General features: G+C 35.0%; 1 protein-coding gene and 1 long non-coding RNA gene across 2 annotated transcripts; both read right to left on the bottom strand.

Moving 5' to 3' along the window:
* Positions 1-1,050: 1,050 nt before the first annotated feature.
* On the bottom strand, positions 1,051-1,614 carry LOC124921674. The gene is made up of 3 exons (XR_007097692.1): positions 1,493-1,614; positions 1,159-1,379; positions 1,051-1,082 (listed from the first exon to the last, which is right to left on the bottom strand). It is a non-coding gene; the product is annotated as an uncharacterized LOC124921674 (long non-coding RNA).
* A 73-nt stretch (positions 1,615-1,687) lies between these two features.
* On the bottom strand, positions 1,688-3,262 carry LOC124928864 (beta-glucosidase 12-like). Its single transcript, XM_047469116.1, has 7 exons — positions 3,068-3,262; positions 2,835-2,898; positions 2,627-2,685; positions 2,481-2,556; positions 2,226-2,303; positions 2,047-2,134; positions 1,688-1,947 (listed from the first exon to the last, which is right to left on the bottom strand). Exons 1-7 carry the CDS (start codon positions 3,260-3,262, stop codon positions 1,869-1,871), a joined length of 639 nt encoding a protein of 212 aa, XP_047325072.1. The 3' UTR covers positions 1,688-1,868.
* Between the last annotated feature and the right edge of the window lie 11,156 nt (positions 3,263-14,418).

The following is a 14,418-nucleotide window of genomic DNA, read 5'->3' as shown; positions in this document are numbered from 1 at the left end:
ACATTTGTTTGAAAATAATTAGAGTTGTAGTTTATTATGGTTTGAATGTTTACAACGTTATTTTGGTCTGGATGTTTGCAAAATATTATGGCATGTATAATTTTTTATTTGAATTGAATAACAATGACTTTTTATTGAGAAAAACAAATATAGAATGGAGTTAAAATAAATTAAACTCAAACTTAAGAACACCATGGCATTAGAGAAAACATTCTTACATTAACAACCAAATTAAGTAATTTCCAGTAGACTATATATTATAATCGATAGGAGAAACCATTTAACTAATTAATCAAAGCAAGCAAGAGTATATATATAGATAACACTTCTCATCTTATTCATAAACACACATCGATCACCCCATATTGTTGTATTTTCTCTCTCGATCATTTCGGTAGTGCCACTTCACCCCAGTCAATATCGCTATCGGGTTCAAGAAATTTAGTGAACCATTTGTGAGAAAGCTTCTTGTATCTTTTCAGATTATCTTGGTAGTCTATGTAACCAATACCAAAACGAACTGTATAACCCGAGTTCCACTCAAAGTCATCCAACAACGTCCATGCAAAGTATCCATGCACATTCGAACCCTCCCTATTCAACCGTAAAATCATTTTCCATCTATAGTATTTCCTGTTGGAATCTATAGAAAAGAAAAGAAAAAAAACTTACTCAATGGCGACTCTAATGAAGTCGAGATGGGAGAAATGGTAACCAATCCTCCATGGATCTTTTAGGGCTTCTTCAAGGGGTATTGTGGGATCATTTACTTTGGATATTCCTGAGGGACAAAATAGTAAAATTCATGAATCATGTTCTTACCATAACTTAATTTGTCAATAATGAAATTTAATATTAATTTATATAATTAATTACCATTTTCTGTAATATAAATTTTTGGATTTCCATATTTATCTTTAACATAGATAAGGAAGTCACGAATTCCCTTTGGATAGACATTGAGCCAAGGTGAACCAGCCTGAAATATTGTCACCGTAATTTAGAGTCTTAAATAATATATGACATAATAAAAAGAAATTAAGTTCATATCTGAGGACCAATTAGTTGCCCGTTACGCTCAGCTATGTAATTAACCAATGAAAGAGGCCGATTAATAATGTGGAAAATTAGTAACAATTAAACAATATATAAACTTACACAAAGTGTAAAGATTCATATCGGTAAAGTAGCTAACTTCTGATGGAGTGGCGGGTATTTTCCTGTTCATCACGTATGTTGAAGTGTAATAATTTAAACCGATGAAATCAAATGAACCTATCAATGACGTGGATTCTTCATCCGAGAATTTGGGAAGTCTGATGCTGACAAGGCGTCGCATCACCTCCGGGTAGTCTCCTTTGATTGTAGGATTCACAAACCTAATATTTTTGTTGTCGCATAAATTAAATAAATAAATAAATAAATAATTCTCTAGCCATGGGAGAAAAAACAAATTAATTAATGGGAATGTTATAATTATAATCATTCAAACCATCCAAAGGTAAAATCAAGTGCTCTTTGTGTAGCTTTCCTATCTTCTATTGAATATGTGAATGGCACCCTCCCATCAGCTACATGTGTGATTCCAATTTGACCCTTTTGCTTTTCCTATAATTTTCTTTGATTTTATTATTTGCAAAAATACAATTCAAGTTAAAAGTACTTGCGACTCGAAAGTAAAAAATAACCTTATATTTTTCACGATATAATTTGACAACAGCAGCATGAGCAAGAAGTATATGGTGAGCAACCAAATAAGGTTCAGCCGAAGAATCCCCGTGGGTGGAATTAAATTGTGTTAGCCAAGGGGAGCTACGACCAGGTGCCAAACTACCATTTACGTAGCCACCAATCGTGAACATGTATGGTTAGTTGAAAGTTATCCAATTTTGCACCTTTTCTCCAAATTCTTCAAACAAAACCTCTGCATAGTCTACATAATCTTTCCTATAATGGTCCATCAAATTATAAAAGTTCACATTTACACTTAATTAATATTATATTTGCCTATATTTGAATAATTTAATTAAAACTTTATATACTTACACAATTTGGGGACTGAGAAAACCCATATACTTGTCTTCCAGGACTTGAGGAACATCCCAATGAAATATAGTCACAAAGGGCTTTTTACCTATTTATATATATATTATAAGTAACATTAACATATTCATCACAATTAATAATGAAATGGTTTTATCTATTTTTTTTAGATTGCGACTAACCTTTGGCTTCGAGATCCTCAATGAGCTTTCTGTAATATCGTATGCCCTCTTCGTCCTTACCACCCTTAAGAGTTCCCTCTACCATTCAGACATGCATAAATCGACATAGTTACTATATATAATTTTTTTACAAATATATTAATTTACTCATGAATATTTAATTTTTCGATATTGTTGTCTGCATTTATATATACACTTTTGTTTTAACCATTGTGAAGTTGTCAACCTTAATAAAGAAAACATAAAAAATCTTACTAGGTAGTATTCTAGTCCAGGCTATTGACATTCGGTAAGAGTCCATCCCCATGCTTTCCAAGATCTCTAAATCTTCCTGGAATTTCATAAATTAAGTTAAGAAGATTAATATAATATGTATAAATATTATTTCAAAAGCTACTTACTTTATAACGATGATATGAATCAAGTGCAACATCAGCGTTAGAACCGTCCGCTATTTTCCCTATCATTACATAATTTTAACATATTAGAAATAAAAGAATAGAGTATATATTGATTTATATAAGAATTGGATTAAGGACTAAATACCATTGTTATAAATTAAAAGCATGGTAACATATATAATAAAAGAAAAGAGATGATATGATATACATGGGTGTTCATGAGTAAAAGTATCCCAGATACTCCTGCCTCTGGAATGGACTCCGCCTTCATACTAACAGTTAATTAAGAAAGATGGGTTAATTATGAATTTGTTTATGTACATATACAAAAATAAATTAATTATGAATTTGTAGTCTATAAGTTCAAATATTTATTTACTTAACCTAGCTAGCTAGATGATCTGCATACATAAACATATATATAGTTAAATAATTAAGAACCTGATAAGCAGATGAAGCAGCCCCGAAGATGAAATGCTTAGGAAAGCTGGTTCGGTTGAGTGTAGAAACATCAAAGGTGGGTTTGTAATTAGCAGCTGGTATCTGGCAAATTATTAATGAAGGAAAAGAGAGAACGAGAACAAGAACAAGAACAGCAATGCATTGATAAGAGAGAAGATTAATCATCATCAACATTACTTGTTTCTTTCTTTTTAGGCATTGCACTGAGGTCTTCTATTCTCCCTCTATTTATAGGCATTAAGCTCTCTTTTTTTTTTATAAATAAAAGAATCATAAAACCTTCTGTGGTTGCATTTGATATGTGTTTATTATACAATAGACAAGTGGAGAGTCTTTCACTTGGTTGAGATTCAATTTTATTTGAACATGAAAAAAGTCTCAAACATGATTATGTTCGGGACTTTTTCATGTTCGAATACAACCGAAAATGAAATTCAATTTTTATTTTAACATTCCATGTTCGAGACTTTTTCATGGTCAAACATATGAGAACTGAAATTCAATTTTTATTTGAACATTAAATGTTCCGAACATGGCCATGTTCGGGACTTTTTTCATATTCGAATACAACATGTTGGGTCAAATTATTTTGATTAAGCGTTGAAATAGTTTGACTATTGGGATTTTGATGATGAAATGATTTATGCGTTTTGATGCAGGTGTATCGAAATCAGATTTCATGAGACTTAGTTCTAATGAGGTTAATTAGACCGATTTGATATTTAAAAATTCGGAATTAGACGTGCAGTCTAACTCAGTGGAGTTAGACGTGCAGTCTAATGAATTCGGAATTAAACGTGCAGTCTAACTAGCGGAGTTAGACGTGCAGTCTAATGAATTCGGAATTAGACGTGCAGTCTAACTCGTGGAGTTAGACGTGCAGTCTAATGAATTCGGAATTAGACGTGCAGTCTAACTCAACGGAATTAGACGTGCAGTCTAATAAATTCAGAATTAGACGTGCAGTCTAACTCGTGGAGTTAGACGTGCAGTCTAATGAATTCGGAATTAGACGTGCAGTCTAATGAATTCGGAATTAGACGTGCAGTCTAATAGATCTCGTAATTAGACGTGTAGTCTAATATTTTGTAAAAGTTAGACATGTAGTTTAACTCTTTCAGACAAGTTTGAAGTAGACCCGGAATTAGACGTGCAGTCTAATAGAACTCGTAATTAGACGTGCAGTCTAATAGAACTCGTAATTAGACGTGTAGTCTAACTCCTTCAGATAAGTCTGAAGTAGAACCGGAATTAGACATGCAGTCTAACTCAGTGGAGTTAGACGTGCAGTCTAATGGTTTATGAAAGATTAGATGTGAAGTCTAATTGGTGAAAGTTAGACGGATAGTCTAACTCCTTCAGATTAGTCTGAAGTGATTGTAATTAGACATAAGTCTAATCCCATTAGACCAGGTGGTCTAATGGATTCTGCTCTTAGACAGGGATGTTTGATTTCATTAGACGAGATCGTCTAACTGAAATACGTCTAATGCTATGCTTAAGTAGTATGTTTGAAGCTAGCACCCGCCTACCCACGTGCTATAGCTGTACTCTACTCCTGCTCCACTTTCTAGTGAAGATTAGTACGATAGCTATATGCAATCAACCAACGAATGCCACGTAAGAGAATTTCCCTCATATTACTTGTTTTGCAGGTACATCTCTGATGGAATATTCGGCGCACTACCAATTGGTGTACGACCAAGATCCTTCTGCTTAGAACCTGCTGTGTACTATGGAGGCTTTCCAATGGAAGAGTGCCACATATCATTCTAAAGATTCGACTGTTAGTCTTTGCCCAGTATTTATCAAATCTCAAGGACAACGGACGAACTGTCATTCGATCAACTAAGAAATACTATCTAAGAATAACTACTGAGAAATCAATCATTTGAATATTCAAGTCGTAAGCTGCTTTCCTGATTGTACTGTGTGTGAATCAAGAAAGAGCTAGAATCAAAAACACCGTTAGCTGAGTGATATTCTTTATCTTGTAAATTGAACAGAGTGTGTTCTGTTCAATAGTGAGCTAAGTGTGTGCAAACTGTATTTGATTCGAATCATATTATAGTGAATCCTTCCGGTGGTTGGAAGAGGGGTGATGTAGGAGAGTTTGCTCCGAACATCCATAAACAAACTGCTATGTCTTTTCATTTCTATCATTTTCACATTCTTCATCTTGAGTTTCAAACCCAAGTAAACAATTTTGCCTTCATTCTGTTTCAAGTGTTTACAAGGGTTTGCATAGAATAGAAAGCGAATTAAATCTCTAACAAGATTTCTTTCAAACCGTTTTTCATAAGCCTTCATCAATAGTCAGACCCCCGTCTCTATCGATAAAGTCAATCCTATCAATTGGTATCAGAGCCCTATTTCTATTCTCAAGCATCAAGAACCTGAAGCATGTCTATTATCAATGAGATTCCTATTTTGTCAAGGTACAACTGCGAATATTGGATGATGAGAATGCAAGCTCACTTGGCTGCTCTTGATTGTGATATGTGGAGCGTCATTACTGATGGCCCCATAAAGATTTCGAAGCCAAGGAGTGAGTGGACTACTGAAGATAAGATGACCAACAACCTGGATAATGTTGCCAGGAATATTTTATATTAGTCGATCAACATGAACGTGTTCTATGAAATCAAGTATTGTTCCTCTGCTAAAGAGATATGGAATAAGCTTAATCAGATCTACGGTAGAAGCATTCAAGCAAAGAAGGATCAGAAAGTTTTTATGTGCGTTGAAAACAAATCCAGATGGGCCGATAGCGATTCAGAGGAGTCTCCTGCTAAAAAAGAAAATGAAACTGCTACATGTTTGATGGCGGATGACCAATCCAAAGTAAATGATGTCTCTACAACAGAATTTACAAACGAGGAGTTAATTAATGCACTCAATGAAATGACCATTGAGTACAAGAAGTTAACTGACTCTTTTTACGAAATGAAAGTAAAATATGAATCAATTGTTCTTTCTTCCAACAAAGAATCTGAATCAAACATTTTTGACGAAAACATAACAAAGATCTCATCTGAGAATGAGATGCTCAAAGAACAGATTCAAACTCTTTCATCTGAAAATAAGAGATTAAACTATGTAGTCAGTGCATGGACAAGGTCCGGAGATGCTGTCAAACATCAGATCAGTATGTTGAAACCTGCTGGATCTAGATCCAGATTGGGATTTGATAGCAATGACCCTAACCTGTCTTGCAAAGAGTCAAACTCAGCAACTGACAAGTTTAAGCCAATAAGCTTTGTCAAAGGGAGTATGACTTACATTGAATCTGATCCCATTCATGAAGAAGTAGCTTTTAAGAATGAAATAACTTATGTTCCGCCAATTGTTAGCTGGATGAAGAATAGATTAGAAGCAGCAAACAAGTCTGGCAATCTAAAACCTGACTCAAAGTCAAGGAGTTTTAAAAGAAAGTTCTCTTCTAAAGCTAAGGGATCAGTGGCTAACAGAAAGTCGTATGCTAAGTCAAAAACATACGCATTAATCACAACAAAAAATGGGAAATCCATCAGAATAACTCAAATATGGATTCCTAAGGGACTGATTGACCGAGGACCCAATTAAAAGTGGGTACCAAAAGATTGTAAATATTTATTTATGAAGGTACAAATAAACGAAGGGCTGGAGGAATCTGTATGGTATCTTGATAGCGGATGTTCCAGGCATAAGACAGGAAATAGACGGCTTCTCACTGATATATCAGATTGCTCTAGACCTAAGATCACTTTTTGTGACAACAAGAAGGTAAGACCATGGGTAAGGGTAAACTTATCCATGGTAATCTAACTATTAATGACGTGCTACTTGTTGACAATCTGTGTTATAATTTGATTAGCATTAGTTAATTATGTGATAATGGTTTGTCAGTAGATTTTCAAACTCATGCATGTCTAGTTAAAGACCAAGATGGAAACACTTTATTGACTGAAAGTAGAGTATGAAACTCATATAAAATGAATTGACAAAAAGAGTCTTCTGATTCTATGTGCATGATTGCCAAAAATGACCAGAAGTGGCTATGGCATAAAAGGTCAAATCATTTGAATTTCAAAACCATCAACAACATTTGTTCAAACAACTTGGTTTTTGGATTATCTAAAATGCAGTTTTCTAAGGACAAGGTATGTCCTGTTTGCCAGTTATGTAAACAGGGCAGATCATCGTTCAAAAGTAAAGGGAAATCACAATCCAGTCGTTGCCTAAAACTTTTACATATTGATTTATTTGGTCCAATTCCTGTAAGGAGTATAGGAGAAATGAGATTTTCCCTAATTGTTATTGATGATTTCTCTCGATTTACATGGGTTGCATTTTTACCATCAAAAGATAAAACTGTTGAAAACTGTTGAAAACTTGATTAGAATATTTAAAAGAATTCAGAATCAGAAATCTTTAAATATTACGTGCATTAGAAGTGATCAGGGAACTGAGTTCACTAACAGATTCCTATCATTTTATCTCGAGGAGACTGGAATTAGACATGAGTTGTCTAGCGCCAGAACTCCACAGCAAAACGGCATTGCTGAGAGAAGAGTGAGAACTATGAAGGAAGCAGCGAGATCTATGCTAGCTGAATCATACGTACCTTAGAGGTTCTAGGCGGAAACCATAAGTACTGCTTGCTATACACAAAATCGGTCAATAATCAACAAACGTTTTGATAAAACTCCCTATGAACTGTACTCTGGGAGAATTCCCACAGTTTCTTATTTTAAGATATTTGGATGTAAATATTTTATCCATAACAATGGAAAGGTTTATCTGACCGCTTTTGATGCTAAAGCAGATGAGAGATTCATGTTGGGATACTCGTGAGTATACAAAAAAAGAACACAGACTGTTGAGGAATCCCTCCATGTAGGTTTTGATGAGCCCGTTGAGAGTAAATCCATTGAACCCATTGATCTTGCTGACAGACTAAAAGAGACAAGTCTTGAGTCTGTAAGTGAAGAAGAAGAAACTCTGGACAAGCGGATTGCCCTGTCTGATCCAGTGGCTGATCCGGTTGAAGTTCAACTAGACGTACAAACTCTTGTTCAACAAGAAGTTGAGAGTTTAGACGTCGCGGAGTCACCAGTTCAGATGACCAATCCCCTTGGATCCAACTTCAGATGGAACAGAAATCATCTACCAGAACTGATCATCGGAAATCCTTTTTCTCCTCGAAGGACAAGACGTCAACTGATGGATGAAATGGCCAACTCCGCATTTATTTCTCAGATTGAACCCAAGAAAATTGGTGAAGCTGTAGTTGATCCAGATTGGATCAATGCTATGCAGGAGGAGTTAAACCAATTTGTGAGAAATAAAGTGTGGTATCTTATTTCTAGACCAACTGATAAGTCAGTTATAAGAACAAGATGGGTCTTTAGAAACAAGCTTAGTGAAGATGGTTTAGTCATTAGAAACAAAGCTCGTTTAGTTGCTCAAGGATACAGACAAGAGGAATGTATTGATTTTGATGAGTCTTTTACACCAGTAGCAAGACTAGAAGCAATTAAAATCTTCCTAGCATATGCATCATTTAAGAAATTTAAGGTTTTTCAAATGGACGTGAAAAATACATTTTTAAATGGGAAATTGAGTGAAGAAGTATATGTTGAGCAACCCCTTGGATTTGTAGATCATGTTTTACCTAATCATGTTTATAAGCTTGACAAAGCATTGTATGGTCTGAAACAAGCTTCTAGAGCTTGGTACGACACATTAACTGAATTCTTGTTTGATCATAATTTTGTTGTTGGAACTGTGGATAAAACCTTGTTTAGATTCACTAAAGATTCTCATATTCTACTTGTTCAAATATATGTTGACGACATTATTTTTGGTTCAACTAACCCCAAATTGTGTGAGAAGTTTTCTAAGCTGATGCAGGACAGATTTGAAATGAGCATGATGGGAGAGTTGACATTTTTCCTTGGACTTCAAGTCCGTCAATTAGAAAATGGAACCCTTATCAATCAGGCCAAATACACCAAGGAACTGCTAAAAAAGTTTGGTTTGGAGAATTGTTCCGTCGCAGCTACTCCAATGAGATCTTCTAGTAAACTGAATAAAGATGAAGATGGCCAAAGTGTCGATGTCACAGCATATAGAGGATGCATCGGATCCTTGCTATATGTAACTGCTAGCAGGCCAAACATTCAATTTGCTGTTGGTGTTTGTGGCATATTTCAGGCTAATCCTAAACTCTCTCACTTTACGACTGTTAAACGTATTCTTAAATACTTAAAGGGAACTCAAAATATGGGACTGTGGTATCCGAAGGATTCCAGTTTCAATTTAACTAGTTTCTCAGATGCAGATTATGCAGGGTGCAAAATTGATAGAAAAAACACAAGTGGAACTTGCCAGTTCCTTGGAGACCGTCTAATCTCATGATTCAGTAAGAAGCAGACGTCAGTCGCCACGTCTACAGCTGAAGCAGAGTATCTTGCAGCTGGCAGTTGTTGCTCTCAAGTTCTGTGGATTCAACAACAACTTAGGGGCTATGGGATTGAGACTGAAGAATCTCCAATTTTCTGCGACAACATGAGTGCTATCGCAATCACCTACAATCCAGTTCTGTATTCTCGGACAAAGCATATTGAAATTAGGCATCACTTTATCCGAGAATACGTCAATCAGAAGCAGATTCGTCTTGAACATGTTTCCACAGATCAACAAACTGCAGACATTTTCACGAAACCTCTATCTAGTAGTTTAGTCTTCCTTTGGAATATTTGTCTTGGTTATATTAACCTGCATGGTTAGACGGATACGTTTAATAGACGTTAGACGTTTTTATGTCATGAGCAAGAGGATGCTCACGTCTAACTAGACACACGTGTTGCACGTGGTGTTATTGCATAATTAGACGTATACGTCTAATAGACTAATTTCCAAGAAGAAGTTAAAAATGTGAAAAGAAGAATAAACGTCTAACTACTGGTGTAATTAGACCTTTCATCTTCTGGCTATTTGGACAGTTGTCTTTTGCTTATGTTTCTACTTAAGTGCATTTTCCCGCCAAAAATCAAATCAGTCATTCCTCAAAAGAATTGAAGACACGTGTCTCTCAATATATAAGGAATGACTAATATTTCTGACAACTTTTTCTTGTACATTTAGTATTAACTGTTCGTTTTCATGCTAATATTAAATGCTACGTCTATTGGGAACAGACCTTTGAGTTCTTGACGGTAGGAGTAATCATTAGATATTCTCTACATGATTAGACCTTGATATTTATTGAATAATTCACTCTAAAGATAAGAGTTCTTCCAAATCCATCTCTCTCTCTCTAGAATTCGAATCGACTAAACTATTATTCATCAAGTCGAAATGTCTCTCTTCCGTCCAAAATCGATTCAAGTGGATTTCAAATCCGTATCCATGTTGAAATCTCTGGGCATGCATAAATGTTTGAATCTTTGAAAGCCTCCAGGCTGAGAAAGTTTATCACCCTTCATCATCTCTATCACGAACAGTTGGTTCGTGAATTCTTCGAAATAGCGGGCTTCTATCAGGACAAAATCGTTGTTGGGATTGTTATGGGCCAAATGATTTGCATCTCCGAAGAGTCATTTGGTATGTTCTTTCAAGTTCCCACTGAAGGTATTCATGGGTTTCCTCTCTCTCCTCTTGAAATCATATTTACTATGATGAAAGTCTTCTCTGATTCTCCTCAAATGGACATTTATGGGAAGAAAAATCTTCTGAAAGATGAATTTACTCTTCTAAGTAAAATCATCTCTAAATCTCTTCTCGCCAAAGAATCTTCATACCAGTTTTGTTCTAAAGTCTTCGAGATAATGGTGGCTATCACAAGGGGTGTGCTAGTGAACTGGACAAGCTTCCTCTTCGGAAATCTTGTCAGAATGGTTGTTGCCCGAAAAACTATTTTTGGTTTTGACGGTCCTTTCAGTGCCTTCCTCTGTTTTCTTCTGAATCAACCCGGTAAAAGTTTTCACCTTCCTTCCAAAATTATGAACAACCAGAATGTTGTCGAATACGTTCTTAGGGTGAAGAAGCTTAAGACCAAGAAAAGGAAGAGAAATCTCTCCAACCCTCCTCTAACCGCAGTCTTAGAGACTTCCTAGGTTGAAGACTATCCTTTCTAGAGAAACGATTAGGAAGAAGAAGAAGATTAGAATAGAAATTATTTTCTTTTAAGATAAAATTTTTGAAGATTTTTTTATGATGTTTTTGGTTGTGAACTTATTCTGGTTATTTTGGAACAATGTTTTGTGTGTTTCTTCTGAAAACACTCATATTTGGGTATTTATGATATTCTGAATGCTTTATTTGCATGTGATAAGAAGTTTATTTATATGATGAATGCATATTTTGCTATATATATATATGCATGTTTTCAATTCCACCATAAAAAATGGGGAAATTGTTGGGTCAAATTATTTTGACTAAGCATTGAAATAGTTTGACTATTGGGATTTTGATGATGAAATGATTTATGCGTTTTGAAGCAGGTGTATCGAAATCAGATTTCATGAGACTTGGTTCTAATGAGGTTCATTAGACCGATTTGATATTTAAAAATTCGGAATTAGACGTGCAGTCTAACTCAGTGGAGTTAGACGTGCAGTCTAACTCAGTGGAGTTAGACGTGCAGTCTAATGAATTCAGAATTAGACGTGCAGTCTAATGAATTTGGAATTAGACGTGTAGTCTAACTCGTGGAGTTAGACGTGCAGTCTAATGAATTCGGAATTAGACGTGCAGTCTAACTCAGTGGAGTTAGACATGCAGTCTAACTTAGTAGAGTTAGACGTGCAGTCTAATGAATTCGGAATTAGACGTATAGTCTAACTCGTAGAGTTAGACGTGCAGTCTAATGAATTTGGAATTAGACGTGCAGTCTAACTCGTGGAGTTAGACGTGTAGTCTAATGAATTCGGAATTAGACGTGCAGTCTAACTCAGTGGAGTTAGACATGCAGTCTAATGAATTCGGAATTAGACGTGCAGTCTAACTCGTAGAGTTAGACGTGCAGTCTAATGAATTCGGAATTAGACGTGCAGTCTAACTCGTGGAGTTAGACGTGCAGTCTAATGAATTCGGAATTAGACATGCAGTCTAACTCGTGGAGTTAGACGTGCAGTCTAATAGATCCTATCACAACAGAAATGAAATTCAATTTTGTGTTCTCTAATGAACATCTCGGTACTAATCTCGTGACCTCACTTCGAGTATTTGTACCTCAACCATATTATATCATTATCGCAACCTCTTTACCCTCACTATAGTAAACCAACCACCAATTTAATTGACCTCTCATCTCATGACCTCACTTTCACATTTCGGTCAACCAACCATCTCAGCCACACATTTAACCACCAATATTTTTTTTCTCAATCGAAAACTCTCATTACTAAAAGTATGACCTCACACACTTTCACGTGTCTTTTATTCATCGTCAAACCAACCATCAAAATTCTAATTGACCTCTCCATCTCGTGACCTCACACTTTCAAACGTCTCTTATCCATCGGCAAATCAACCGCCAATCCCAATTGATCTATAATATCATGATTTCACGCTTCAGTCATTTGTTAACCACATCTCTTTCACATATATTTTTAACAACCAATTACAATCGACCTCTAATCTCGTTATCTTATGATCTTTTATTACCGGTCTCTTATCCTTTAGCAAACCAACCACTAATATCAATCTTATTGGCATCTTATCCCTTGGAAAATCAACCACTAATCTCATCGACCTCTCATCTCATGACCTCGTACTTTCATATTCTTTTAATCCCTCGACAAACCAACTACCAATCAAATTGACATATAATCTCGTGACCTTACGATCCTTTGTTACCGACATTTTATTCTTTTGCAAACCAACCACTAATCCTAATGGTATCGGCCTCTTATCCCTCAACAAACAAACCACAAATCCAAATTATACTTCCACACGCCTTTTATCCCTCGATAAACCAACCACGAATCAAAACACACTTTCACACGCCTCTTATTCATAGGTAACCCAACCACCAATCTCAATCACACTTTTACATTCCTCGTATCTACGGACAAACCAACCACCATTCTCAATTGACCTCTAATCTCGTCACCTCATGATCTTTTATTACCAGTCTCTTATCCCTTGGCAAAACTGTGATCGATTTTTAAAATACACATTATTTTGATTGACGAGTTTGAAAAATCCGGGACGATCTAAAAAAATTATTTTGAAAAATGTGAGTGGAATTAATTTTAAAGTTTAAAAATTTTAAGTTTATAAAACGAGGCTTTGTAGACAACTCCATAATTTACCATCTCGTCGAATCTGAAAGAGATTGAGAGTTTTTTAATGGGAAATATGTCATATGTCTACTTTAAATTACTCAATTTTAAATTTTCTCACGACTAGAGAATCACCATCTAATTTTAAAAAATTAAGAAATTAAGAGAGTGTTCGGCGTTTGGTTACGTGTGGAAAAGAGTTTTGTAAACGCTATGTCATACAACGTTCCTAAGGTCTCTTCTAATTAATTGTGTGTTCTTTAAATTTCTTACATTTTATGATTTAGAACTTTCTATTTTTTAACATTTAAAGAGATTGCATGATATAAAAAAGCAAAGAAGGAATATACGAAGACAAAACTTAAAAAAGAAAACCTAAATAAATAATTAATCAACATAAAGTTATCCTAAAAAAAAATCAAAACTAAGCAAATTATTGAATAAAATTTAATTGGCTTAAGTCTAGATTGATTTTTAAGAACATTATTTAAGTAAATTATATAAAAGCTCTAAATTTTTTATTTTTTGGTTTTTAAAAATTTTGAATTTAAGAGAACTCATAAAAGAAAAAAAAAATTCTAAGTCTAAGTTAGGACTAGATTCAACTCTAGTTAAAATTTTGATTTAAAAAAATTTCTAACCTAGTATCAACCAAACCACAAACATTAACTAAAAAAAATAAAAATAAAATCAAAAGTCAACCAAAAATAAACCTAAATCTAAAGTGCAGAAAAAATAAAAAAGGAAGAAGCTGAAAATCTGGAACAAGCGTCGCTTGAAAAGCGTCAGGAACCTAGTTCAGCAGCTGCAGCAGAATATGCGTCGCCTGAAAAGCGTCGGGACCCTTGAAGAAACGCTGGAAGGCTGAAGAACAAGCGTCAGAAATTGAAGAATATCCGCCTCTATAACAACAGCAAGCTTGCTCCGTTGCTCCTAATTTTCGACCTATAACCTAACTAACTATAGTCTTGGTGATCCAAATGGATCACAAATAAATAAATAAAAAACTTTACCACAATGTTAATAACACATGTACAAACGAATATATAAAATAAA

This window comes from Impatiens glandulifera, chromosome 1 (assembly GCF_907164915.1).
Source record: "Impatiens glandulifera chromosome 1, dImpGla2.1, whole genome shotgun sequence".
Taxonomy (NCBI): domain Eukaryota; kingdom Viridiplantae; phylum Streptophyta; class Magnoliopsida; order Ericales; family Balsaminaceae; genus Impatiens; species Impatiens glandulifera.
The sequence above is the reverse complement of the archived record's forward strand: the minus strand, read 5'-3'. Positions and strand labels throughout refer to the sequence as shown.

Coding starts and splice junctions, on each gene's coding strand:
- LOC124928864 (XM_047469116.1), bottom strand. CDS start 3,262: ATGTTGATGATGATTAATCTTCTCTCTTATCAATGCATTGCTGTTCTT. Junction 2,899..3,067: donor CTGCTTCATCTGCTTATCAG/GTTCTTAATTAT, acceptor ATTAACTGTTAG/TATGAAGGCGGAGTCCATTC. Junction 2,135..2,225: donor TGAGGATCTCGAAGCCAAAG/GTTAGTCGCAAT, acceptor ATATATAAATAG/GTAAAAAGCCCTTTGTGACT.